Genomic DNA, 26,128 nt, shown 5'->3' with positions numbered 1-26,128 from the left:
TCACCAAGGTTAAAAATCACTCACTTATTTCCACCACCATTTCTGTGTCTCATTGTATAAGGTAACAAATAAAAATCATTACAGTTATATATTATTTAATTGAGAAACAACATATATTTTAAGATAATTAACAGTTGATGAACTTTAGCTTACAAGTTTTTAGAAACATTACAAAGTATCCGGATAAAAAAGGTACAATAAATTTACTTTACACTTCTTCTATTTAATTAGTATGCAATATTTGCTAAACTTTTTTTATATCATACAAGTAGCAAATAAGCATGTGGTCCATCTGATAAGCAGTGCCCATTGCTGTTCATGGACATCTGTAATCAATATCAGGTAGGATTAAGTGTCTTACACGAGATTGGCTTCAGATTAATTGCTACTTCTGAGGACTAAGTTAGAAAGTCTCATGCAAGTGAATGTACCTTATTAAAACCATTCACATCAAAACACAACAGCGCTTAATACTTTGTTGTTAGGTAGAAATAGGTGTAGTGGTGGTGCATCTGGAGTCTACTACCACCTTCAAACCAATCACAGTATAACACGACATCATCACATCATCGATGTATACCTTAGTATCTAGTTTTATCTGCTTAAATTATTTTTTGGGATACTAAAACTAAGACTTTTGCTTGAACACCGCCCCAGTGATCGTGCCGTGTCGTTGAATAAGGCATATCTTGTTGTCAGTCTCCAAACATACGGTGGGCGGTTTTAAATTCGGCTGGATCTTGCAAGCCTGCTCTGATATCGCGACCACGATCCCCGCCGAGTCGACGTGCGCCGTTCCCTTCGCCGCTAAACACAGGCCCTGATGGTCCGCCACCAAGCATCCGGCCACGTTCGGCGTCGCCATTATCTCTTCCACAACTTTGTCTAGTTCTTTCTCCATTGTGCTTGAAAATATTTGAATAGAAAATGGAATGACTTGATAATCAACGCAGTCGTTGTTTTTGTTATGACAGTCAGTGTCAACTGTGAAGTCAATGTCAAATATGTTTTTTATATAAATATGTACTAGTTCTTACATTATAATACTTTTACGTCCAATTATGAGATTTATAAATTAAATATTAAAATATAAATATTTTATGGGAAACATGTGGGAAATGAACTGAAAAAAAATACAGGTATTAAATAATTGTTAATTTATGTGGTATTTCAATAAACTGCTCGACTTAAAAATACAACATATTTAATTATGTCAATAAGACCTTTATTAATAATGTGATGTTTTAGTTATCATCACAGGTTACCATCATGTAAAGCAATAACGAAAAATATGGCTTCTACTTATTACGTACAGTTCTTTATGAAATAGCTAGCCATAAAATTGTAATGTCTGCACGTAAATTGTAATATTGTATCATTACTATCTTAAGTGTTGCGCAACTTGGCATTTAGCTTTTGCGAAATATTTTAGATGCAAAAGTTAAAATAAGTAAGTACAGTTGCATCTGTGGTTGCATCAATAATTTAGCAATTCTTTCTAGTTTCCTATTCACTTTCAGTTATTTCAGTATAGTTTATTTCAGTGAAGGTAAAAATTGAAGGTGAAAATATCGTGGTATACTTAAACCTAATAGTTCTAAAAACAAAAAATGGTTCTCAAAAGTACATGAATCCACACTTGACCAGCGTGACGGACTATATGGTTTAATTCTTTTCATTTTGGGAGGAGATCGGAATCAGCAGTGGGATAATGATTAATGATCGTCTTTAACCTAATACTGTCCTACGGTGTTAAGTTGGGTTAAGGCTATATTCCGTGTTGACTAAGTGCATGTTGGTAGACTTCGCAGATTTTTAAAAATTGGGCATATAAAAGAACCATCGGCCGTATCATCGAATTTCCTCCCGTTGTTTTCCCGCACACCCTTGCGGGAATCACTGGACATCCTATCCGCAATTTCCCATATTTTCATAACAGCTTTTTGACTATCTTAAAGCGGCACTTGACGAAAAATGTTCTCAAGTTCGTGCGCAAGGTCAATAGGGCTGACCTGTGGAAAACACTTTAGTTACATAAACGTTGGCTTGTTCCTGTATTTAAGTAACATTATTTTATGACATGTCTCACCTAGCTAATGGTAAATGTTTTTTTAAAGACGAGGTCACCTGATATTTTACTACTATGATAAATTAAAAACATGTACGCTTGAAGTTGCCCACAGAAGTTTCTGCATTATTGAGGTATTTCAGAGCAACTTATTACCAATTGGTAATAAGTCATGGTTAATACATTTCTTTGGCAGTATTTCTTTGGCTCTAATTTTTCAAAATAGTGTGCGTATTATAAATTAATTATCACTTGCTTAAACAGAGAGAAACCCTGCAAACCTGGGAGAAGTATAAAAAAAAACTCAAAGGTCTACCAAAAGTCTACCAATACGCACTTGGCCAGCGTGGTGGACTGGACTATGCCCTAATCCTTTTCATTCTGAGAGGAGACCCGTGCACAGCAGTGGGACAATAATGGATTGATGATGATGATGATGGTGATGATGCTGAATACTTTTCGCCCTATGTCCGGTCTATTATTACTACAGACAGTTCAATGTCTTTAGGCGTTAGTCTTCTTCACATACCGAGATGGTGTAAGCACATTCTCACAACGCTTCAGTGCGCATGGCGGAGATACGGGTTATGGCTATTCCATCTGTCGAATGTTTTCAAGAAACCCGAAGTCGTTGCCAGGATTTAATGAATGTTACAACATGTTAAAATAACCGTGACAGCACATCTAACCTTCGTAACTTGGAAAGTATGGAAAGTTAGGCACAAAAACTGTCTGAAAAATTGCTAGTAGTCACACATGTAACTTTTTTTAGATAAATATAAAATAGTATTTTGGGAATTATACTTGGGCGTTCATTAAAAATGTCAGTTGGAGGCCATGGTTACCTTGCATCAGATGGACTGCAAGCCAAGTTTGTACTAGAAACTCAAAAGAACTAAATGCATATCTTATATACTTATACTTAATTTATAAGAAATTAAATTAATTCTATGAGATACGCTATTGTATCGAGATAATTGTTACAAATTACTTAATAGTCTTTAGGGTCCTTGCACACTAGCGTCATGTTGTGGCCTCGTTGTGGTCTCCCACAGCACTGCAATTATTGTGGCACAAAATAACATTTTGATCTTGAACCAATTATGGTACAATTTCTGGCAATTTCACGGGTAATTATGAGAATATAAAGAAGTTTCTCAAGCTGTATTTACATATTAAGTAAGGTTATTTTAGTTAATTATGGATTTAATCAGATATTTATTTCTACATAATGATATACTTTTTATATTTATTTCTACATTGTTTTTACGTCTAGTTTATACACATACAGTTAAATCCACAAATAAAGGTTGACCTTAATTTATTTATCCATGAAAAAATGTATCATTTCTCTCGGCTGGTGAAATAACTGCCGTAGATTAGCCGAGAGAATTGATAAGCTATTAAAGATCTTATGTTGCACCCTGTGATTACACTTATCTTTAGCTTGTAGTTTGCACTGTCTTTCCAGCTCTTACTATGACAGTAGCATGGCATGTCGTTATAGTGGATCTTCACAGGATATGCAAAAGTGTAGGTACCAACTCGAATTCTCAATTCAAAGGCGACAAAGTCCACCAAATAACGATTGTAAGTTCATAGAAATATTTGTCTTGTGTACAATGTACATGTGTCCTAAAAATTTCAAGTTCAAAGTTGTAATAACTTTTTTACTGGCGTCGAAAACCGGAACGAACGAGGCGAGTGCTTCACTCAGTATATTTGTGTAGTCGGCGGCAAAACGTCCGTAGAGTCATTCGCGTTGGCAAAAAAAACAATATTTGATCTAAATTTTAATTGCGTAGCCAGTTCACTTATGCACTTTTGACTCTATACCTTTTGGTTTAAAAGGCCGTGTTACGACAATGATTCAATTCTTCATTTACGGAATATTAATAACATTAACTTTGTTAGCAATATTCGAGTTAGTAAGATCTTGCAAGAATGGAGAAGAAGAAACTGCGAAGAGGAAACTTAAATTATGGTCGGGTATGTACTTACTGTGTAATTAGTTATTAATTTTTTGTTATGGCGTATTAAATTATTGTCATTGTCTAGTCCCAAGAAGATAATCTTGAAAATTAGTCTATCAAAGTACCTTAGTTAACTTGTTAGGGTAGTTGTAATAGATAGGTCAATTTCTATCGCATTGCTAACGTTACTATGGATATCCATAAGTATATACTTTAGCCCCAGATTATAATTATTTGAAACATTTTTATCCGTCATGTCAGTGATTTCATAATAATATTAAAGTAAATAAACAAAACAAAATTCTCGTATGTCATTTTGTAATTAGCGAAATTCCAAAAATGTGCAATGGAGTCTTCTTGCAGAGTAGGTACCTACTGCAGTTTTTTCTTTATATATATCGGGATTAAATTGGACCACCACATATTTGAGCTTTAGATACAACATCCTTCAAAACATCAAGCACCTCTCCACTGCTTCTCTACGGATAAATAGGTGTTCTCAGCAGAGATGGTTTGGCACTCTTGTCAAAACTTTACTTTTCATTTAAGATACTTTTAAATTTAAAACTTGTTCGTGGAGTGATTACCAGCTATTCATTGGAGCCTGAATTCGGTGGTTGCTCAATTATATTCTGCGCTCCGTTTTGTGGCCGAAGGTCAATTGCGGCAGTGACGAAATTTTTGACTATTGACTGCTTGCGTGGTTTAAGTACATGCATACAATATTGCTACTTTTCACCTCATACTTACAAATTGGGTAACAAGTAACCTTTTGGTTACAAGATGTTTTGCAAAATTTAAAGTCTGTAGAAAGCGAAGACAACTTGTCGTCAATTAATAGCGTAGCATTAAGGGAATTAATGATTAAGTGAGCGACTGAGCGAGACTTGCCTGGTTTAGTGTAAACTTCTAAATTTGTATTTTTCTAAATATATTAAACATGAAATTGTGACTGACATAAACACATGTTTCAATGAAATGCATTTCATGTTCATTGAAAACAATCGTTTTCAATGTTCATTGAAAACAATCGTTTCATGTTCATTGAAAACAATCGTTTTCATTGAACATGAAATGCATTGTGAGCCGTAAAACTCGCAGTATTTTGCAGACTAGAGAGAGCCGGGTAGGTACCTTGATATTTTTATTTGGGTGATTTGGATTTATGCGTGTAATTTTTGTTTCAGTTCCGTTCGAAGCAATCAAGCACCGGTTGAGCGGAATACGAAGCCTAAAAGAAGATGATCAGAAGGTTGAATCTAACGAGCAAAAAACCCAACATGGAAGTGAAGTGGTATAACAAATTATACCTACCTCATTACCACAGCTCACTACCAAGTCCTCTAGCGGTCATGCTACGAAACGTGACAAAACAATTTCCTTCAAGTTGAGTTAAATGACAATTATAATTAAATGCGTGATCTTTTTTAAGTCCAATCTATACAAATAAATGAAATGTGTCTGTTTATAGTGACAAAATAAGAGCTATTCAAAAAATGCATATGAAAGCATGATAAAAAATGCATATAATTCATATGCATAATAAAAAAAAGCAAATATTTTTTTTTCCTGTCCGTTCCGGCTAATCTCCAAAATGGCTGGACGGATTTTGACAGGCCATTCGTTGGTAGTTAGCTGTTAAATGAAGTAACTTGGGCTCTTTTAGAAAAAGAAATGATGTCCCGCGCAAAAAAAAAAAAACAGATGCTCAGACAGAAACAGACAGCTCTACTATAGAGCTAGCAAATTAGCTTTTAGCAATGAAACCCTCTAGGTACACTTCCCACAACGGTATTAACTATATTAGTCCTTGAGCTCGTTACAAATAGGATAGAATCTGAAATCGGTTATTGTGTTGCTGTTCCTGAAGACTACGCTAGAATGCTGTAATAGAACCTCTATATTACAGTTTACACTGCTATTATACTGCTAGTGATGTGTCGAACCACGTAGAGTTGTACCAAAAGTTTATGTATTATGTACCTACATATCAAAATGTGAATGTCTCCATGTTAAAATGTTTTAAAAATATGTCATAAAATTAAGAGTTTATGAATTAAACAAAAAATCATATGATTGGGTATTTTTATTTTTTCGTATTGCATTTAATTATACAAACAACTTATGTACCTACTTATACACATGCACACAAAGTGTACATGTATATGTATAAGTACATAATATAGTATATGATCAACTAAGCTGAATAATAATAACAGGCGTGGGTAAGTTTGTCGTAGAATCAGTTTGAAAATAATTTGGCAGAGCTTATTGTTATCCGCTACCCCCACATAAGGGCAATTCCACACGATCCATAACAGAAAGCGAAACTTATAATTTACAAGTCCTTTTGGTTACAACTTTCTGGGTGACAAGCCCGTCGATATAGAGATCTCCGCGCCATTCGTATACCTAAAGTTATTTTAGTCAGTTAAATAATTGCTCAGAAGAAAATACAAGGAATTTATTAAATGCGACATGGTATTGATTGTAAGAAAATTTACTTTATTTGATGTTTGTGATATGAGTAGGACAACTCCTACTAAAAAAGGTACGTTTTTTTTATTTTTAATATATGACCAGTTTGACTAATCAACACTAATATCTAATTAATTGGATAACAACTATTCCTAAGTTTGTGTTAGGTAATAACATTTCCCAATTAGAGTAAACAATGCACTAAATCTAGGTTATTCACACCTTTTATCAGTTAATGATTCTAGTTAGTAAAAAATGACAAAATGACATAAGTTTAATGGGTCATGATTATGATATTTACGCTGACAGTGCGGTTACGTCGCTCGCTCGACTCAGTGCGCGCCGCTCTGCCGTCATGACGACGCGTGTCAGCCCACTCAGCTGTTCTTGACTGTCAACTTTCGAACCAAAACACCAAGAAACATCAATTGCGTTTACGTTTTAGTGCATTTACGAAACTATGTTACTCATTTTATTCCTAGCGGCAGTAGGTGCGATTGCCGTTGCCATAATAATTATCGATTCCCTATGGAGTGTCTTCGAGTTGGTAACTTCGCACCTGATGCCATACTTCCTACCTACGGAAGTGCAGCCGCTTTCGAAGAGATTTGGACCTTGGGCCGGTAAGTTAAATCAACAGATTATGTACGATTGTCAATGTTTTATGATTTTGTAAATAGTGTGACGTGCCCTTAAGGAATTTGCCTTTGACATAGTTATTAAACCTTAAGTATAATTATAGTAGAGGGCCTATCTTATTTTATCAATATAAAAATTTACATTTTAATGATGCTTTTTTATATAGAATTAAACTTGGCCTCTATAATTATACGAGTTAATATTTTTAAACATTTGATAATAATCTTTGAACGCTTATTGATTGAGTTCCAATTATAAAATACTATTCTTTCATTAAATTATTAATGTAATTCTTATTGTGGTATTGTATTTAAATAAGTATTTTAAAATGTAAACATGTACTTAAGTATTTTAATGTAAATATTGTATGTATATGCCAAGATACTTAAATATTTTGGATTTAGTAATATTTGTTTAATTTTAATATTTTTGAATAAAATATTATCCAGAGTTATTGTATTCGGGCAAGGTATTCGATATAAAATTCTGGGAAGAAAAATATTAAATTAAATTTTATGTCGTTATTTTTAGGGTTTTGTCATAGATAGTAATGCATGGATTCTGTGCCCAAAGGGTAAAAACAGAACCGTTTCCGGAGACCGTCTGTCACAAGGCTGTATCTCATGAACCGTAATAGTATAAGGGGGCGGTTATAGCAACAAACATAGATAAGTATAGATATCTCATTCCTCTTCATTGGAGGAAGCCATTAAATGGCTTAAACGGCTGACAATTCTGGCAGCCATTTACTGGCTGTCATGTTAAGCGGAACAATGCCGACATGCGCAGTTAAGTGGTGCAAAAACACGACATCGAAGAAAAAGTGCGGAGAAATATCGTTTCATTCGTAAATGATCTAAAAACTACATTTTTTATATTTTTCTAACACGAAAATAGATGACAGTGACAATTTCAACTGTCAAAGTGGTTACATTTTCTTGTTAGGAGTGAGTAATCTTCACTAATCTATGACAACAAGTTAAATAACTATTAAAAATATATAATATATATACGAATTTGACTTGTACATGGCTACTATTTTACTATTATCAACACTAGTATTATAAAGAGGAAAACTTTGTTTGTTTGTAATAAATAGGCTCAAAAACTACTGGACCGATTTTAAAAATTCTTTCACCATTTGAAAGCTACATTATCTACGCGTAACATATTATATTTTATATGAAATATATTTGATAAATAGATTTTGAGGCGGTACAAAGTTTGTTGGGTCAACTAGGCTTTATTAAATACGAAGCTTGTTTTTAAGGAGAAAATTGAAATAATTATTTAAGAGCGAGTCGAACTGCCACACCAAGGGTTCCTGACATTTCTTTTATGGTTTTAATAATTATCTTATTAACGATATATTTTTTATATTTAAGTTTTTTGTATTATTTCCCTTTGAGGTTCGACGCTGGCGGCACCGCCGCTCCACCTATTTCTAGCTAATAATAGCAGTGTTAAGTGCTGCTGTGTTTTGGTTTGAACGGTAATGGGAAGACATAATTTTCCAAAGCATTCCAGCTGACTAAGCTCAAGGGTGGCGGCGCACCTGTGTTCGACCTCTGGAAGGAATCAATTCCTATCTGAGGTTAATCCTATCTGAAGTAACCACTTACCATTAATTTAATTTGTTTTTATTCTTTCAGTCTTGATAATTATGTTTTAACCGTTTTTAATATCTGAAGTGTCCGTCTGTAAAGTTAAAATGCTGTAGGTAAAACTCTCGTTGAAATTGAAACCTTTTTATTTTTATAAATAGACCAGAATAAAACAGTTTTTTGACTTTGCTATCATGCAAATAAATAGAATATTTATGCAGGTTAAGAAATAGCGGATCTTTTGCAATAACTAACAGTTTTGCATATTATTTTTGCTATCTTAGTGCACAGTAAGATTAGACGTGCTTCAATGCACTTGCAAGGTGAACATGTGGCTTAATGCAAGCTTCGAGTAATTATTTATTTTTAATTAACCATTAATTATTCTTGATATATGTATATCAAACGACCACAGAAATATGTACATCTTGATGTAATCACGATTACTTTCTGTCTCTCTGCTGGTCTATAATTTTCTCTCAAAACAATTAGTGTATTTTTAATTTCTTACACGACTACATAGGATAATATTTTTCGCGCGTATTGTGTATCTATGTTTCATTTTTGACCCGCCCAGCAGTGCAGAAGACTTATCGGATTTTAACATATGTGTATCATCAAAACGTAGTAGTGTTTAACATTGTTTTTATTACAAAAAATAGGCACGGTTGTGAAAACAGCCGAGTTGAAACTCGAAAGATTCTATCACCTTAGTGACATTCTAAAGGAGGTCATTAACGTGGGAGTCATAATGTGTGGTATAATAAAACGAACAGTCCCTTATAATGTACACGACACGACATTTTAAAAACTCAAATAACTTAAAAAACCGATTAATGTATACGGGGACAAGTCTTCCTGGTTTGCCTTTATCTATTTTTATTCTTTAATACGTAGATACTTATGTAAGGAAAATTAATTAACTGTAATGTCGATGAGTATTTACATACATTAACATATAATAAATAATAATATAAGTAGAGTATACGTCGTTCATTCGATGTTAATTTGCCCTTTCGTAGTTGGACACCTCAATTTAATAACAGAACAGAAGTGTTGAAATACGTAATTTATGAACTTTAATAAAATAAAATAAAATAAAATAAAATAGCCTTTATTACTGAGAATATACAAACACTAATATAGCAAAAGGTTTTACATCTTTTCGATTTAAAATAAACAATAAAAATAAAAATATTTAACAAATAACCTCTTATATCAGGTCTCTTAACTCAGTTTGCCTCCTGGCAAAGGCCTCCTCTAATTCTTTCCACTGAGCCCTGTCTCTTGTGACTCTCCTCCAGTATGGTCCCGCTGTCTTTCTAATTTCATCCTCCCATCTGCAATATTGCTTACCTCTACTTCTTTTGGAATCTCTGGGGTACCAATCTGTGATTTCCTTACTCCACTTTTCCTCTTTAGAGCGCATCAAGTGGCCAGTCCATTTCCATTTTAGTTGGTCTATCCTTTGCAAAATATCTGTAAATTTGGTTTTTTGTCTTATATCTATATTCCTAACTCTATCACTTTTTCTGAGGCCAAGAACGCTTCTCTCCATAGCATGTTGACATGTTGCAAGTTTCGTTCTATTTAGTGATGTAAGGGCCCATGTCTCACAGCCATAAGTCAAACAAGGTAAAATACACGTGTTAAATAACTTGCGTTTAATGGACATGCTAAAGTCTTTATTTTTCATTAAATACTTTAGTGCCCAGTACTTTTTCCACCCATTTGCTATCCTTTTGTTGACTTCTTTTTTCATCTGATCTTTAAATGATATGATTTGTCCCAAATAAACATAATCCTCAACGTACTCTAACACATCGTCATTTACTGCTATCTCTACCTCTACGCTATTAGTCAAGAGCTTTGTTTTTGAATTATTCAGGACTAGACCAAACTTATTACTCTCTTTAGATAAGTCTCTAATCATTTGCTCTAGAACTCTCGGCGATTCTTCCATCAACACTATGTCGTCGGCAAACCTTAGGTGATTTAGTCTCTTACCATTTATACAAATACCAAAGCTTTCCCACTCCAAATTTCGACAGATACTTTCCAATACAGCTGAAAAAATCTTCGGCGAGATTGGGTCTCCCTGCCTAATGCCTTTCTCTATAGGAAATTCATTACCTAACGATTCCAGCTGTATTCTCGCTCTACTATTTGAGTACATTTTTTTAATGATATTTACGTAGATTTGTGGTATACCTTGTTGCTGTAAACTGTCCCAAATTCGTTCGTGGATCAAACTGTCGAACGCCTTATTATAATCAATGAACGCTATATACACAATTTTATTAAACTCTTTGTATTTTTCAATTACCTGTTTAATTGTATGAATGTGATCTAAAGTCGAATAGTTTTTGCGAAAGCCGGCTTGTTCTACTGGCTGTTGTTCATCTAGCTTCTTGTGGATTCTTTCTAAGATAACTTTAGCAAATACTTTATACACATTTGATATGAGGCTAATTGGTCTGTAATTGCCGATCTCTTCTCTAGGTCCCTTTTTGTGCAAAAGAATTATGTGTGATTTGGTCCATTGTTGTGGGATACTGCACGAAGTGAGCATTTTGTTGAAGATTTTAGTGAGGATAGGACTTAATACGTCGACAGTACCTCTCAACATGACGTTTGCAATTTTATCAGGACCGAGGGCTTTACCTGTTTTTTGGCTAAGGATTGCTTTTTCTACTTCTTTAATTAAAATCTCAGGTTCCTGCTCTACCTTTGATAATTGATCTAAAGGCCATGTGTGGGTCGATGCTAAACTAAGTTGTGGTGTTGTATTAATGTCTCTAGCATATAGTTGTCTATAGAAGGTTGTAGCGTGCTCTATTATGTTTTTTCGTGTTGTGATGCATTTTCCATGTCGGTTCATCTTTGGTATCCATTCTTTGTTAATTTCCCTGAGTTCTTTCAAAGCTTTTCTTATACCTCCCGTTTCGTTTATGTGTTTTTGTAAGATTTGCCATTTTCTTCGTTTTCTGTCTTTTCTAATGCTCTTGTTTATAGATTTACTTATTTCGGCAATTTCTGTGAACCTACTTTTCTTATTTGGGTCCGCTAATATCTTTTGTCTCTCCTGTATAAGTTTGGTAGAGTTGTCACTAAGGAAAAATTTAGTTTTAATATTGTTTTTTATTTTAGATGTTGGTATAAGTTTTTGTTCAAGTTTTTCATATGTTTTCATTAAATCTTTGTCTAGGTCTTGTAGTATATTCCATTCTGACAGCATTGAAATATTGTTCTTGATGTGTTTCTCATCCACCTGGCCTACATTAGTGTTAATAAATCGTTTTCTTGAGTGTTTAGGTGGTACTAATCTTAAGGAGCTTCTCACCATTCGATGATTAGTATTGAAGTTAAAGGTTTGAATAACTTCCGTGTTTGTAAATGCATTCTTAAAGTTGGTAATCACATAATCAATTTCATTTCTATATTTACCATCGGGGGAAATCCATGTCCATTTATTGGTAGGTTTTTTATAAAACATAGTATTTAAGATAGTCAGGTTGTGTTCTAACAGGAATTCTATCAAAGTTTGCCCATGAGGACTCCTTTTTCCGTGACCGAATTTACCAATTACGAGGTCTTCTCCACTCCGCCGACTGCCAACCTGGGCATTAAAGTCACCCATGACTATGATATGGTTACTTGAAAATTGCGATATGCAGTCTGAAAGTTTAATATAAAAATGATCTAACTCTTCTATTTTCGCTTGTTCGGTTGGGGCATACACTTGAATTAACGTCCACATTCTTTTGTAGTTTGAAAATCTCATATTTAAAATTGCTATTCTGTCAGATATCCCTATAAATTCTTCAATATTATATTTGAGTGACGTTTTTATGAGGAAGCCCACACTTCTGTGACCTGCTATTTCACCCTTATGGTAGAGAATATAAGTGGGTCGTTCTTCTATTGCTTCCCCTACTCTCCGCATCTCGCTAATACCGAGTATATCCCATTTAAGGTTATTCAGTGCTATTTCTAACTCTTGTAGACTTTCTTCGGATCGGAGTGTTCTGGTATTTAGTGTCGCTATTTGTAGTGTGGAGCGCATTCTTTGTTTCATGTTTCTGTTAATTATAGTATGAGTATTACTAGGTAGATTGCATTGACTGTTATAGGTTTGCCGTAGAGTTGATTGTTGTAGTGGATGATCAGCTGTTAGAGGGTGTTGGTCTACATTTCCCGCGGGGACCAACCGTGTTGGGAAAGAACAATGGAGAGAGGCCTTCCTTGTTTGCTATATATCTTTATTGTTTGCAATAACTGAGGTGCTACATGATTTTTCTTTATGTTTGGGTGAGTTAATATGCTTCTTATTTGTTGTAACATATGAGTCCATTGAGGTTTTATTTTTCTTTTGGGCTTGGTATGAAGACGGAATGTTATTTCTCTTATTTTGAATATTTGGAGGTGATATTGATAAGTTTCGCTTCTTGGTAGTGGGGTAGGTTATATCGCTTTTCTTCTCTATTATTATCAATTTATCATATTTAATAATAGCCTTATTTCCTTTTTCGATTTCCGTTTGCTGTTGAAGTTTCAGATCTTTCCTTTTCTTCAAAATATAATCAGGATAGTCTTCTTTAATATAATACTCTGTATCTGATAATTTTCTTTTGTTATATAAAATTTCAATCTTCTTGCTCAATGTAGTAAGGGTAACAATAAGAGGCCGGACTTTGGTAGATTTCCTGCCCATCCTTCTAACTGATTCAATGTCTTGCTTGCTTATATCTATTTGTAATTTATTTTTAATGAATTGAATGACTAAGTTTTCCAAACCAAAATAATTGTTATCAACCTCCTCCATACCAAAAATTATTAAATTACGCTGTCTAGCTTGCTTTTCTAAGAAGTATAACCGACGCTCTTGATTTTCCATTTTTTCATGTAAAACATTGTACTTGTCTTCTAAAACTGTAAATTTTTCTTCAATTGAGCTTCTGAGGTTAGTAATAATTTCTTCTTTTATTACCTTCATTTCTTTGTTTTGATTTTTTTGTTCATTTTTTATTTCGTTCATATCAGATTGTATTTTTTCCAATATCGATTTTAGTTCTTCCATTTTTTACTCGTGCTACTCTCCAATAGATGGCGCTGCTCAAACAGAATTTTCCTATTTTATCTGTGTTTTACTGTTTACTCTATGGTCATGTGCTTTACTGTTTAATCTATGCTCCTGTAGTATTTTTTCTATTCGTTGATAGATGGCGCTGTATCCAATATTTGATTAAGAATTCGTATTTTTAAAAACCGTTTGAGGTTATATTAGCATAAACTGTTTTTCTTTCTCTTTTTTCAGCACAATATCATGAAAATTATTTTCCACTGCACTTACGGTTTCCGTTTGTTATGATTTTGGTGCTTATTGAACGATATTTCCAATTATTTCTCGTGCAATAGCTTGGATGTATTTGTCGTATTTATGACACTTCTTCGCACTTTTGCTTTGGATGAATATATTTATTATATAGCTTTTCACTTTCTTTCAATATAAAACTTGTATTCGTATCGTTTTTAGCACTATTTTCACTGTACTTGAATTTATAACGTGAGTTGCACTTAATAAGATGTCAACACCGCTACTGTGGCGCCCTCTCTCCATTTTATGAACTTTGCACAACATTTAATATGTGTGGTGTGACTTTACATAGCATCAGGTTAGCATAAATCGTTAATAAGCTTTCAATAGCAGTCTATCTAGTAACTAACTATGTACACATGAGAAAATGTAACGATTTGTATACATAACTCCACTTTAAGACGTAATATGATGAGCTCAACAACGACGCCTTAATTATGCAATCCACCATTGCGCGAGCGCACATAATGGGTCGTGGTAGGCGACCGTGTTATGTCATAGACAATCGCAAGTGAAGGGCCTACCGAATAAGCTTCTTTTATGTTCAAACAGGTTAATGTTAGGTGGTCGTTACGACCTGTGCTCTTTGACATCTTTGAAGACTTGCTATGAAAGAAATGGTCAACACGATTGTCAATTGTTACTTTTACCACCGAAGATCAAAATATTGGCGATGGCATCCATATGGCACACGGCTTGGTTAATGGTAGCATATCTGCTAGAGTCCTTAGATAATCTTTTCATCAGAGACCTAACCTGTGGATTATGCAGACCGGTTTTATATACCTTTATTGCATCATATGGAAGGGTTCAGCTTAAGTTCAGTAGAATAGTGAAATGATAACTACATTGTTTTTTTCTGGAATTTCACAATCAAATGAGCTACCGCCCTTTATTGTTATAAGGTCTATGTTGAATCAGTTTGAAAAGAAGATTTTACTGGTAAGAGATGCTAAAGACCAAGCAAAGTTGTGAACAGAAATGGTTCCTTAAATGCAAACAGGTTTACGTCAAATGTTAAACTTTGAATGGGCAGTTAAATTACATTGCATGCTCGTCTGTTAAAATCACTTGTTAATTATAAATAGATAATGATTGTAAAATGGCTCAAAATGCCCGTTTTAAATGTCAGATAGGTGGTAGTGTTGTTCTGGAGACCAGAGGTGTGAATCGATATTCGTTTTTAATTCTGTAAAAATCACTTGGTATCTATAAATAGATAGCGATTATAAAATACCCGTTCTAAATGTCAAATAGGTGGTAGTGTTGTTCCAGAAACAAAAGGTGAGAACCGAAATAGGTTTCATAAATAAAACGCTTTCTACACTCACAGCCCCACACTAGGATTCTCTGTGTCGTGGGTGCCATAGACACACACATAGACAAATACACAAACACCCAGACCCAGAAACAGAAATCTAAATTCATCATTTAGACATCTGTCTGGCCGGGGATCGAACCCGGGACCCTTTGCGCGTCAGACCGGTATGGTGGCCGCTCCGCCACGAGGGTCGTCAAATAAATACAAACATGTAATTAATACAACAAATAAATACAAACATGTTTACGTCAATTATGTTAAATCTCGATAGTGCAGAATTGCATCGCAATCTGATGCTCTTCCGAAAAGTCACTTGTTAATTATAAATAGATAGTGATTGTAAAATGGCTCAAAATACCCGTTTTAAATGTCAGGTAGGTAGTATAATCCTTTGTGGTTTAACTGCAAATATAAGTAAAAACCTTGGGTCCACTTCGGTCCACAGATGAATTACTTTTGAATATTTATATATCATGGGTGGATGGAAGTGGCTTTTGCAGTTAATGAAATTTTTTTAATATTAAATTAATTATGAATATATAATTCACAAGCAATGCATTAGTATATATGCTTAATAATAGAGCACTGTAATGAATTCTAATAAAAGTCTATTAAAAACCTCTGATTTAATTTTCCATTTATCAACGTCATTTTATTTTTATTTCAAATACATATCATCAGGGATGTATAAATAATTGCACAGTCGTATTGAATTTAGAATCATGTCACCAATCATATCATCATCATCATCAACCCATTATTGTCCCACTGCTGGGTACGGGTCTCTTCTCAGAATGAGAAGGATTAGGCCGTAGCACCCCGCTGGCCAAATGCGTATTGGTAGACTTCATATACCTTTGAGATTTTTTTATAAATCTCTCAGGTATGCAGGTTTCCTAACGGTGTTTTGTCACCGTTTTAGCAAGTGGTAATTAATTTCTAATACGCACATTATTTCCAAAAATCAGAGGTGCGTGCCTGGGATTGAAGCTCGGACCCCTCGATCGAGAGGCCGAGATTCTTATCCACTAGGCCACTATCAATCATATCATGTATTATCATTCAAACCAAACGTCCTACCAATACAAAAAATTAGCACAATCGATTGGGGTTAACTCGTTTATAATAAACTGAAAAGATTTGGCACCTGGATACGAATTAACAAAGTTTAAAATAAACTCGTAAAAGTGTACAAATCAACATTTGAATGTGGTAGAACCCTTTGTGGTTCGACTCCGGCGGCACCACCGCCACATCTATTTCTGCCTAATAACAGCAGTGTTAAGCGCTGCTGTGTTCTGGTTTGAAGGATGTGGTAAGGGAGATATACTTTTCAAAAGCGTTCCAGCTTCGTCCTCAGAGGTAGCGGCGCATCTGTGGCCGACCTCAGGAATCTAATCCTATTTATAATTGATTACACCACTCCTATATTATGAAAAAAATCCCTGTATTAATTATAGAAAATGTAGAGAAATAGAAAATAATAGCGAATAAACGACGAGTATCAATTTAGTTCGACTTCCCAATTTTCATTTTCAAGGCCGTCGTGGATGTTTGTCGTTTCGGCTTCGCAATTTGGTTTCGCAACTCGCCATTTCGGAATTGCAACAGTCGGAATGACCACTAAGCTATAATATTAGTGAGCCGGGTCAAGAGCAATTTGCCGGTTTGACTTAACGATTGTAACTTGATCTGGAGAAAGTTCGTTAAGAAATTCACCTTTAAATTTTATTGCCTATTACAATTATGGTGAAATGCAGCAGTGATAGCCTAGTGGCTACGAAATTCGGCCTCTTGGACGAGGGGTCTGAGGTTCAAATCCTAGGCACCTCTGATTTTTCAAATTTACTTAATTAATTTCTAATACGTACATTATAATTTAATCACTTGCTTAAACGGAAGGAATGATGAAGAAAATCATCATGAGGAAAGCTGCGTACCTTAGAAATCTTAAAAAAAAAGTTTTCAAAGGTCAGGTAGAAGTTTACCAATTCATACTTGGCCAGTGCCGTGGACTATGGCTTAATCCTTCTCATTCTGAGAGGAGACCCGTGCCCAGCAGGTGGTACAATAATGGGTAGATGATGATGATGATGAAATGTTAGTTAGCTGTAATATTTGACAGCTCAAGATTCCTATAGATTTAATCTATTCTTCGCTACTCTACTAACGCCCGTCGGCAATAATATACTAACAATCAAAGGCAACCAAGTTTTGCGTACCAAATGAAGCTTGAATTTTGACAATTTTATTATTGACTAGAAAAATTTACAAGTTTCGATATGATTCGAATTCGATTGATTATAAGGTGTAAATCTATGGGTAAATATGAGTATGTACTATAGTTTTAAAATAAGAGGTAAAAAATTATAGAATGTTAAATCAAAAAAGAACTTGTGGATATTGCAAAAAAAGAAATAGTTTAAAATATTGGTATATATACTAGTTTCTCAAAGGTTAACCTTCAACAATATATTTCCTGCTTGCTTTATTAACAACTACTAAATACGGGAAATAATGTTGACTAAAAAGAAAACTTGTGTTTCCACAAGTTGCGGTCTCCAGCAAAAAAACCTAAAATATTCGTACAAGTATTGTAATCTTAGACAAGGTGTAAAAGAGCTCAAAGTACGATCAACAATTTATTTCCTGGTTGCTTTTATAGTCTTACAATAATGGTTCATGGAACACGATGATAATTTTAGGTTCATCGAAGTTGCGCTGAATTTAATATAATATCAAAATATATTGTTTAAGAATGGATTGCATGTGCAAGAGTACCGAGTGTACCTGTAATTTTGAAGTGATTATAGAGATATTTCGAGTCAAAGAGAATACACTACGTTTATTGCGAGCCGTGAGAAACATGTCATATTTACTCAAATTATTACCCATCAATGTTGTAAGGTTATTATGACTTTTGTCGCAATTATATCAAAAAGAAATAGTAATTCACTATTCTTAAATAGCTTACGCTTTAGCATATGTTTTACTCATTTGTTTGCAATAGTGTCTTAGAACTGTCCGTGATCCGACTGTGACAGTACATAAGATTGGAAGGTCTTCCTTGTTTGGAAGCATCTATTTAATTCCACATAGTAGGTTAAGAGGACGGCAAATACTCTCGGGAAGCTTGTCAAAGTCAACACAATCGTCTGGTACTTCAAACCAAGGAAATAAATGCTTTTAGTAACATTAGCGCGTACTTTAAATATTTACCTTCACAATACGCGTGCTGGAGAAGGCTAGACGGAGGAATACAAATATGTTTTTAAATTATGAACGTTTATTCTTTAGATTAGAGTTGATATTGATATTGTTTTAATGTTATGTTAAATCAAGTTTTTGTAGTGACGTCAGTAACACAGTAAATAATCAGGAATATCTACTAACGTAGGTTTTTATATTTATATTTTGTTATTCTATCGTAATAATTTACATGAGATAATCTCATGCAAGTTATTATGTAGATGTAGATGTCACAAAGTTAACTAAAATTGAATTGATACATTTATCCTCATTAGCATTAAGAGTATGAATAAGATTATTCACGAGAACATTTTTTTTTGTCTGTGACAGAGACTGGCATAATACTATGTTAATGACCTTTTAAGGCTTACTTAACTTTTAACTTTTAAGGCTATTTACATCTTCTTCTCAATGTATTGTTTTTGTTTTCCAGTAATTACCGGCAGTACCGATGGCATCGGCAAGCAATATGCCATGGAGCTGGCGCAGAGGGGCATCAACCTGGTGCTGGTCAGCAGAAACCCTGAGAAGCTGAGGAATGTTGCTGGGGAAATAGGTAATGATGAACTTAATGTTGATATTACATTTTTTTATTCAATTGAAGTAGGGAATTGGCATGATATATTCTGATTGTTAGTGTTGACAATACATTTTTTTAATTAATATGAAGTAGGGAATTGGCATGACTATGTATATTCTGATTGTTAGTAGTCCCAGCCCAAGGACTAAGTTTGGCAAAATTTGCGTTGCTACCCTTAAGGTACGCATGCTTCGTATAAGCGTGTTTGCCTTGGCACACCCTCTTAACCAGAACGCATTAGTTTTTATTATTTAGGATACTCATCAAAAAGAATTAGGATATTATCTCGAAGTTATTCTCTAATCTCGTAAGTTAGACTCCTACAGCGATTTCCTTCTCCTTTTATACTAAAGACATCAAATCAAATCAAATCAAATCAAATAACTTTATTGTGGAACACAGGTTTAAAAACATAGGTGTACATTGGGTAATTGTCCGCCACATTCCGACTTCATGGGCATACAATATTATTGTAGACATCACATACTATAATTATCTGTCTTATATTAATTTTGACCATGAAGTTTAAGACGAGAGTTGCCATATCTAGACGATATTGCTTCACCATATTGATTGAAACAGGTTTTAAGATGGAATCTCAACCAAATGAAAAATTAAGAATGTTGATACAATGTCCATAAATGACTTGTTTTGCTCGTTTGTTGCTTTGTTCGAGTTATTTATGGAAACGGATAAATCGAATTAAAAGGATATTTTTGCATTTTAGGCGCAAGGCTAAAAATACTGCTAATAAAAATAAGTAACTTCTTTTTTGATATTACGTACTAAAAGTGAATACTGTTGCATCTGAGTCCATATTTCATAAAGCTTACATCGCTAGCTAGGTAAACAAAGGTGTTTGGAGATTTCCCCACTCACCTCACCTTTGACATAAACAACAATGTTTCAATATTTCGAAAACGCGGAGTGCCATTTCTCACGTGTTTCCTAACGCACTTAGACACTGTATACGAGTGTGTTCTTTTGTGGTAGCTACAGAATATAGTGTAGTGTAAATAAAGCGTCATTGTACATTTTAGAGATAAATTATTTTAAGCTCATAATAATTTGGCTCATAAGTCACTTATATGTAAGTGGGAAAATCCTATGGTATACCTACCACATGCTATGGTATACCTACCGCATTTATCTAGAAAAAGTAATTTATTTTCGCGTCACTTAAAATCAGTCATTGTAAACAACAAATCTTATGCCAGTACAAAGTGACAGAATAGTGTTACTACTTTATGTGTATGTTATTTCCTAACATAAAATAAGCTGCTTAGGAACATTGCAACAACTCATCAGTTTTATCACTTTAGCAATTGCTTTATATGAATGGAGCAATATCGTCAGATACCTACTTACATAAATAAATATTTAGTTTTTGGTAAGAATCAACCAAATGAATAATTAAACCCATAAAAAGCGATAGTGAATTACTTTAATTACCTTTGTACTTGGTCTCATATCATAAACTTTAAAAGTCCTAAAGGTTGCTAAACATGTAGGGTAGGTACTTTTCCCCGGGAAGGACGGCGGAGCATTCCTTCGTATACACCAGACGGTGTGGTGATACAAACTCACCTGGGCGGAGCCCGACGGGGCAGTGCGCTGAGAGGACTCCGGTCGCGTTCCTTTGGAGATCCCGGAGTCCTCTATGCAGAGCCGAGGACGGCCACCGGGGGGGTTTTAGTGCGGTAAAAATCCCATAAAACCCCGTGTCGCTCCCACGGCACCGGGTACCTTTTGAAGGTTTCCCCCTCGAGAAAAGAAAAAAAAGGGTAGGTACTTTTATGAATGGTAATTTATGTTGAGTTACAAAGATTATCAATTTTATTATCTAAAGTAAACTTTATAAGTACTTTTATTACAAAAAGTTTTTAGGTACTTTACCATAAAAAATAATTTTATAACACCAAGTATAAAGTGCTGGAATAAGACTGTAAAAAATAATAATTGGCAATATCATACAAGAACATTGTTGAACATGTTTTAAATTTATAAACGGTTTTATGTGTTTAAAAAAACTCGAATGACATCGAATATGCGATACGCGCTTTGGCAACCAAAAATACCTCAATAATAAGCTTTGATTCTTTCATCGATATAAATAATAAAACAATATTCGAAAGGGATATGAAAACCATCACCATCGTAATCATCATAATCACTTCAGCCTTTATCGTTCCACTGCTACACACAGGCCTCCCCTAAGCTCTGCAACAACCCTCGGTCCTCCGCCGCTCTCATTCAGCCACTACCTCCTTACGGTCACCGGTCCAGCCATAAATCTACTTAATTGTTTTCATCTTCACTGAATACGATCATGTCTCTAGTTTGTGCGAATGTATCAATAAACTCACCCACTTGCATATAAGTGATGAGTTGATGACACCCAAGAACATTTATAATATCAAAGGAATTAATTCTCCATAGAGGAACCAAAAAAAATCCTTTTTAATAACAAAACAAATGTTTATCAACAAACTTTCTTTCATATTCCAGAGAAGCTACACGGCGTGAAGACGAAGATTATTGTAGCCGACTTCAGTAAAGGTACTGAAGTGTACCAGACGATCGAGGAAGAGCTCGGGGATATTCCTGTGGGAATATTAGGTAGGTAAGATCGAAGTTTCTTCTTCATAGTGGCGTTTAACATCTAAAGCAGTACAAACGAAATGGAAATTCCAAATTTTGGTATCCCACGGTTGATGTTTATCAATCCCACAGGCAGATGCGATGGATGATCACTTGCTTTGGTGGTAAAAACAAAATTTTGTGAAAATACTTATATTACCTGAGCGGTGTAAAATGTTTTGGATTTCTAAGTATATAAATTATAATTATATTATAAATTCGCTGACGACTGTGACTTTTCTTTTTGGAATTCCTCAAACGTGCACAGTAATGATTTTGTTAATAAACAAGATTTAATACACACTCCATCGTTTATTAGGGTTTTATAAAGAACATGAAACATTTTATGATATCTCTTCGTAAATCTATGACAATTGTGTTTGTCTCAAAAACAAATGTCTATTTTAATTACTTTTTACTTCAAAATTAATTACTAAAATTTTAATAAGTTATCAGCTTTGACTATATAAAAATAATGACTTAATTAATTTTCAGTTAATAACTTTACAAGTTATAAATTTTAATAACTAATTTTAATAATTTATAAATTTATATTTAACAAGTTATAAATTTTAATAATTTTAATAATTTTAATAATTGAGCAAAAAGCTCAATAACTTTAATAACTTTTCAGTAAATAATGTCGGAGTGCAGTATGAGTACCCGATGCCGCTGTGCGAGTTGCCGACCACGAAGGCGTGGGAGCTGATCAACGTGAACGTGGTGGCGGTGACCTCCATGACCAGGATGCTGCTGCCGCGGATGGTGGAGCGGGGGCGGGGCGCGATCGTGAACGTGTCGTCGGGTTCAGAGTTGCAGCCGTTACCGTTGATGGCTGTGTATGCTGCTTCTAAGGTTCGTTAATTGTACTTCTTCTGTAACTCCTTTTTCGTTCTAGCTATTTCTCTTCACACATCTAGCCTCTCGAATACAGTTTTCTTCGCGTAGAACAATTTGTTGTGTAAGTAGTATACCAATCTAAAATTTGATTAATGCATAAATCCTCGGTGTCTCTAAATTGGAACTGATCTATAAAATGAAGCAACGCCCGGTTTATCCACTGATGGTTTCTTATCCTTTATGACCAAAAGGATAAGAAACCATCAGTGGATAAATTTCAAGTGCGCTTCAGTGCTTCTCATGACTAATTATACCACCTGTACTGCAGCACACTTACTTATCCCTAATACCTCTTATTACTTTTACCCATGGACACCCCATGGTGTTTATCTGTTACTCTACTAATAAGGACTAAGATTAAATCAAAGGACACAAGCGATGTGTCGAACAATCAGGGTAGCAGAGCTTTCAATTCACATACTCCAAAATACAGCTGTTGCCCATAGATTTTTCTGTTACGTCGAAAACATAGCGTAGGCATAGTGGGGTCCTAGTACCTTTCTACTTTTTGCCTATCAGGTATACGTCAGAAACTTCACGTTCGCGATCCGCGACGAGTACTCCTCGAAGGGGATCCACGTGCAACACCTGTCCCCGCTGTTCGTGTCCACCAAGATGAACACGTTCTCCCAGCGCTTGCTGGATGGTAACCTGCTCGTGCCGGACGCCGTGACGTACGCGCAGCACGCCGTGGCCACGCTGGGCAGAGTGCATACCACTACTGGGTATTGGATGCATGGGATACAAGTAAGCTCTTGGATCTTTAATAATAATAATAATAATATAATAATAATACGTTTATTTCAGACGTTGGTACATCCATATGTCGTTAGTGTGTTAGTAACAATTGTACTTATATTATGTTAGTATTGTTAGTTATTGTATTTCTCTTACATACCAATTTTTTACATTTATCTTAGACCAATGGCTATCTCCATACAGTGCCTTTGAATGGAGCAGTCCGGTCTAGCGGCAATCATCTTTAGGATGCTGTTGGGGCTGTTACGCAAGCGATGTAAATTGGACGCCGCCCTCTTACGCATAATTGCATGGAATCCGTCCGTGCGTGAGTTGGCAAACATATTTGAGGCGCTACAGCGCCACGGCAGCCCCAGCAACATCCTAAAGATGTTGTTATACTGCACGCGCAGGGCGTTGTAGGCCCGACAAGAATACGTCACCCACAGTCCCCCGGTGTAGAAGGATTGGCAAAATGCCTTAAATAGGGTTACCTTTACGTCTGCGGTACACCGAGCGAATCTGCGGGCAAGCATATTGCCTCTGACTGACAACGCCCTACGTTCCCTCTCAATATCATCATCATCTTTTAGACTGCTGGTGACAATGTGGCCCAGGTATTTAAATCTCTCTACTAATTTTAAAGCCTCTCCATTAAGATATACAGGCGGTACACGGCGCAGCCCCTGTCTGGGTGCTTTAAATACAAGAATTTCACTCTTTTTGGAGTTGTACTTTAGGCCGTGTATCTCCGCATATGCCTCGCAGATCGACAAGAGTTTCCTAAGCCCAGCTATCGAGGGACTAAGCAACACCATGTCGTCCGCGTAGCTAATATTGTTGACACATACATCATCAATGTGGCAGCCGACATGTGTGCTACTCAGTCGCTCGACGAGCTGGTTTACATATAGATTAAATAGAAGGGGTGAACTCAACCCACCCTGCCTCATGCCGCATTCCAACCTGTAAAACAACCTGTTTAAGGAGTTTTACCGATAAATTCAGTTTTCCTACGATACGGCAAGTTATCCCCCTCTCTGTCTAGACAAGACAAATGATTGTCCCATTTCTATATCGTTTTCGAAAACTATTCGGTGGTCTTAATTTTGATAAAATGTTAATTAGATGTTGGCATAAAGTATTTGATGAGCACTTATATCTAATGTGCACACTTATGGTATGAAGAGCTTATTATAAATTATACGGGCAAAACAACAATATTAAATGTAGGTAGGTATTTGTCGATGTGATTAGTTTCCTATTACCCATATTTTTAATTTAGTTTCACCCGTATATCTCTTAAGATTGGCATATTGAACTGAAAGTAGGATAAAGCTTACGAGGGAAAGCTCGTTCCAAAGAAGATGAATATCGTCTAATTGTTTATTGATTTTTTTCTGTTACAGTACTTCTTCATCAAAATAAGTCCGGAGTGGCTCAGGATAAAGATCGGCGCGCACATGAACCGCGAGTTCCGCACCGAGCACCTACAGAACACCAAGCTGCGCGCCCAGTAGCTCACTAGTACAATACCGAATAGTTGTAATGAGAATAAGGGCTGTTTTGCACTAGGCGGGTGCGCGTTTTTAATTTTTTGTTTTTAGATTTTTACGACTTACGTTTGCTTTGATACTATGTCTAAGTGTCTTAGTGTAAAAATTATGTAAATATTCGAAAATTTAACTGAGAGAACACTTGGTACACGCCGGTTTCATTGCTAGGTTCTATTTGGAGCTGTATTAAAAGTCAAATGTTTAGATAAATAATAAGTGAATGTACTTACCTCCATGTAATATATTGTATAGAAGGAAATTGCTACACATATATCATTATTTCAATTAGCGTATTCAATCGCCTATAGTAAACCAGTCCTTAACCGCTGTGTTGTGATCAATTTAAGTTCAAGACTAATACTCTAAATGTCGATAGTAGAATAATTCGGTTAATTGTATAAGTAGTCCATAGATAATTATCATTTCGGGTTCTTACGGGAGTTATTTTAGAAAAGTTCTTAAAGAGACATTCACCACCATTTTTAAAATGTGTGCATGGAACTATTGAGAGCATGTTTCCCCATGTTAAGGGTATATTGGGAATTTTAATTATAATCGACCAGTAGTAGAGAATTTGCTGCATGGTGTTTACATTATTTAGCATTTATAAATGGGATGATGTGTAAAATATAAGGTACATGCTAAACTCAAGAACGTCTTTGGATAAATCTTGTTTAGATACTAAGCTACATTCCTCTTTTAATTTCATTGTTTTGCCATATCTATCATAAATTAATTGTAGTAGTAATTTGATAATTTAATATAATGTAAATAAATGAATTTCTGTTAGCTAACTATTCATTTTCCCACTTGAAAGCCAAGTTCCGCAGTAATCGTTTCATTTACATAGACATTATTTTTTGTGATTTATTTTCGTAGTACATTTTTAAACAAATTTAGTTCTTGACTTTTATTCCAACTTACTCCTTTGTTATGAAGAAGACTTTGTTTTGAAAAACTTATCTAAGATCTCATTTGGCGATCTTCAACTCCAACCGCGCGGTG

At 35.0% G+C, this 26,128-nt stretch overlaps 3 protein-coding genes across 3 annotated transcripts; 1 reads left to right on the top strand and 2 right to left on the bottom strand.

Moving 5' to 3' along the window:
- Positions 1-78: 78 nt before the first annotated feature.
- Positions 79-990, bottom strand: Lamtor5 (Late endosomal/lysosomal adaptor, MAPK and MTOR activator 5). Its single transcript, XM_073081185.1, has one exon. It carries the CDS (start codon positions 899-901, stop codon positions 629-631), a length of 273 nt encoding a protein of 90 aa, XP_072937286.1. The 5' UTR covers positions 902-990; the 3' UTR covers positions 79-628.
- A 5,850-nt stretch (positions 991-6,840) lies between these two features.
- On the top strand, positions 6,841-26,022 carry LOC140747941 (inactive hydroxysteroid dehydrogenase-like protein 1). The gene is made up of 6 exons (XM_073080599.1): positions 6,841-7,142; positions 19,143-19,265; positions 21,798-21,908; positions 22,564-22,784; positions 23,349-23,576; positions 24,977-26,022. Exons 1-6 carry the CDS (start codon positions 6,980-6,982, stop codon positions 25,085-25,087), a joined length of 957 nt encoding a protein of 318 aa, XP_072936700.1. The 5' UTR covers positions 6,841-6,979; the 3' UTR covers positions 25,088-26,022.
- On the bottom strand, positions 23,614-24,527 carry LOC140747942 (uncharacterized). The gene has a single exon (XM_073080600.1). The coding sequence runs from the start codon at positions 24,518-24,520 to the stop codon at positions 23,741-23,743; it is 780 nt and encodes a 259-aa protein (XP_072936701.1). The 5' UTR covers positions 24,521-24,527; the 3' UTR covers positions 23,614-23,740.
- Positions 26,023-26,128: the final 106 nt, after the last annotated feature.

Source organism: Epargyreus clarus, unplaced genomic scaffold (genome assembly GCF_041222505.1).
Source record: "Epargyreus clarus isolate Ecla_fem2 unplaced genomic scaffold, WU_Ecla_fem_2.2 ptg000015l, whole genome shotgun sequence".
NCBI classification, from domain to species: domain Eukaryota; kingdom Metazoa; phylum Arthropoda; class Insecta; order Lepidoptera; family Hesperiidae; genus Epargyreus; species Epargyreus clarus.
This window is presented reverse-complemented; position numbering and strand designations above follow the sequence as displayed.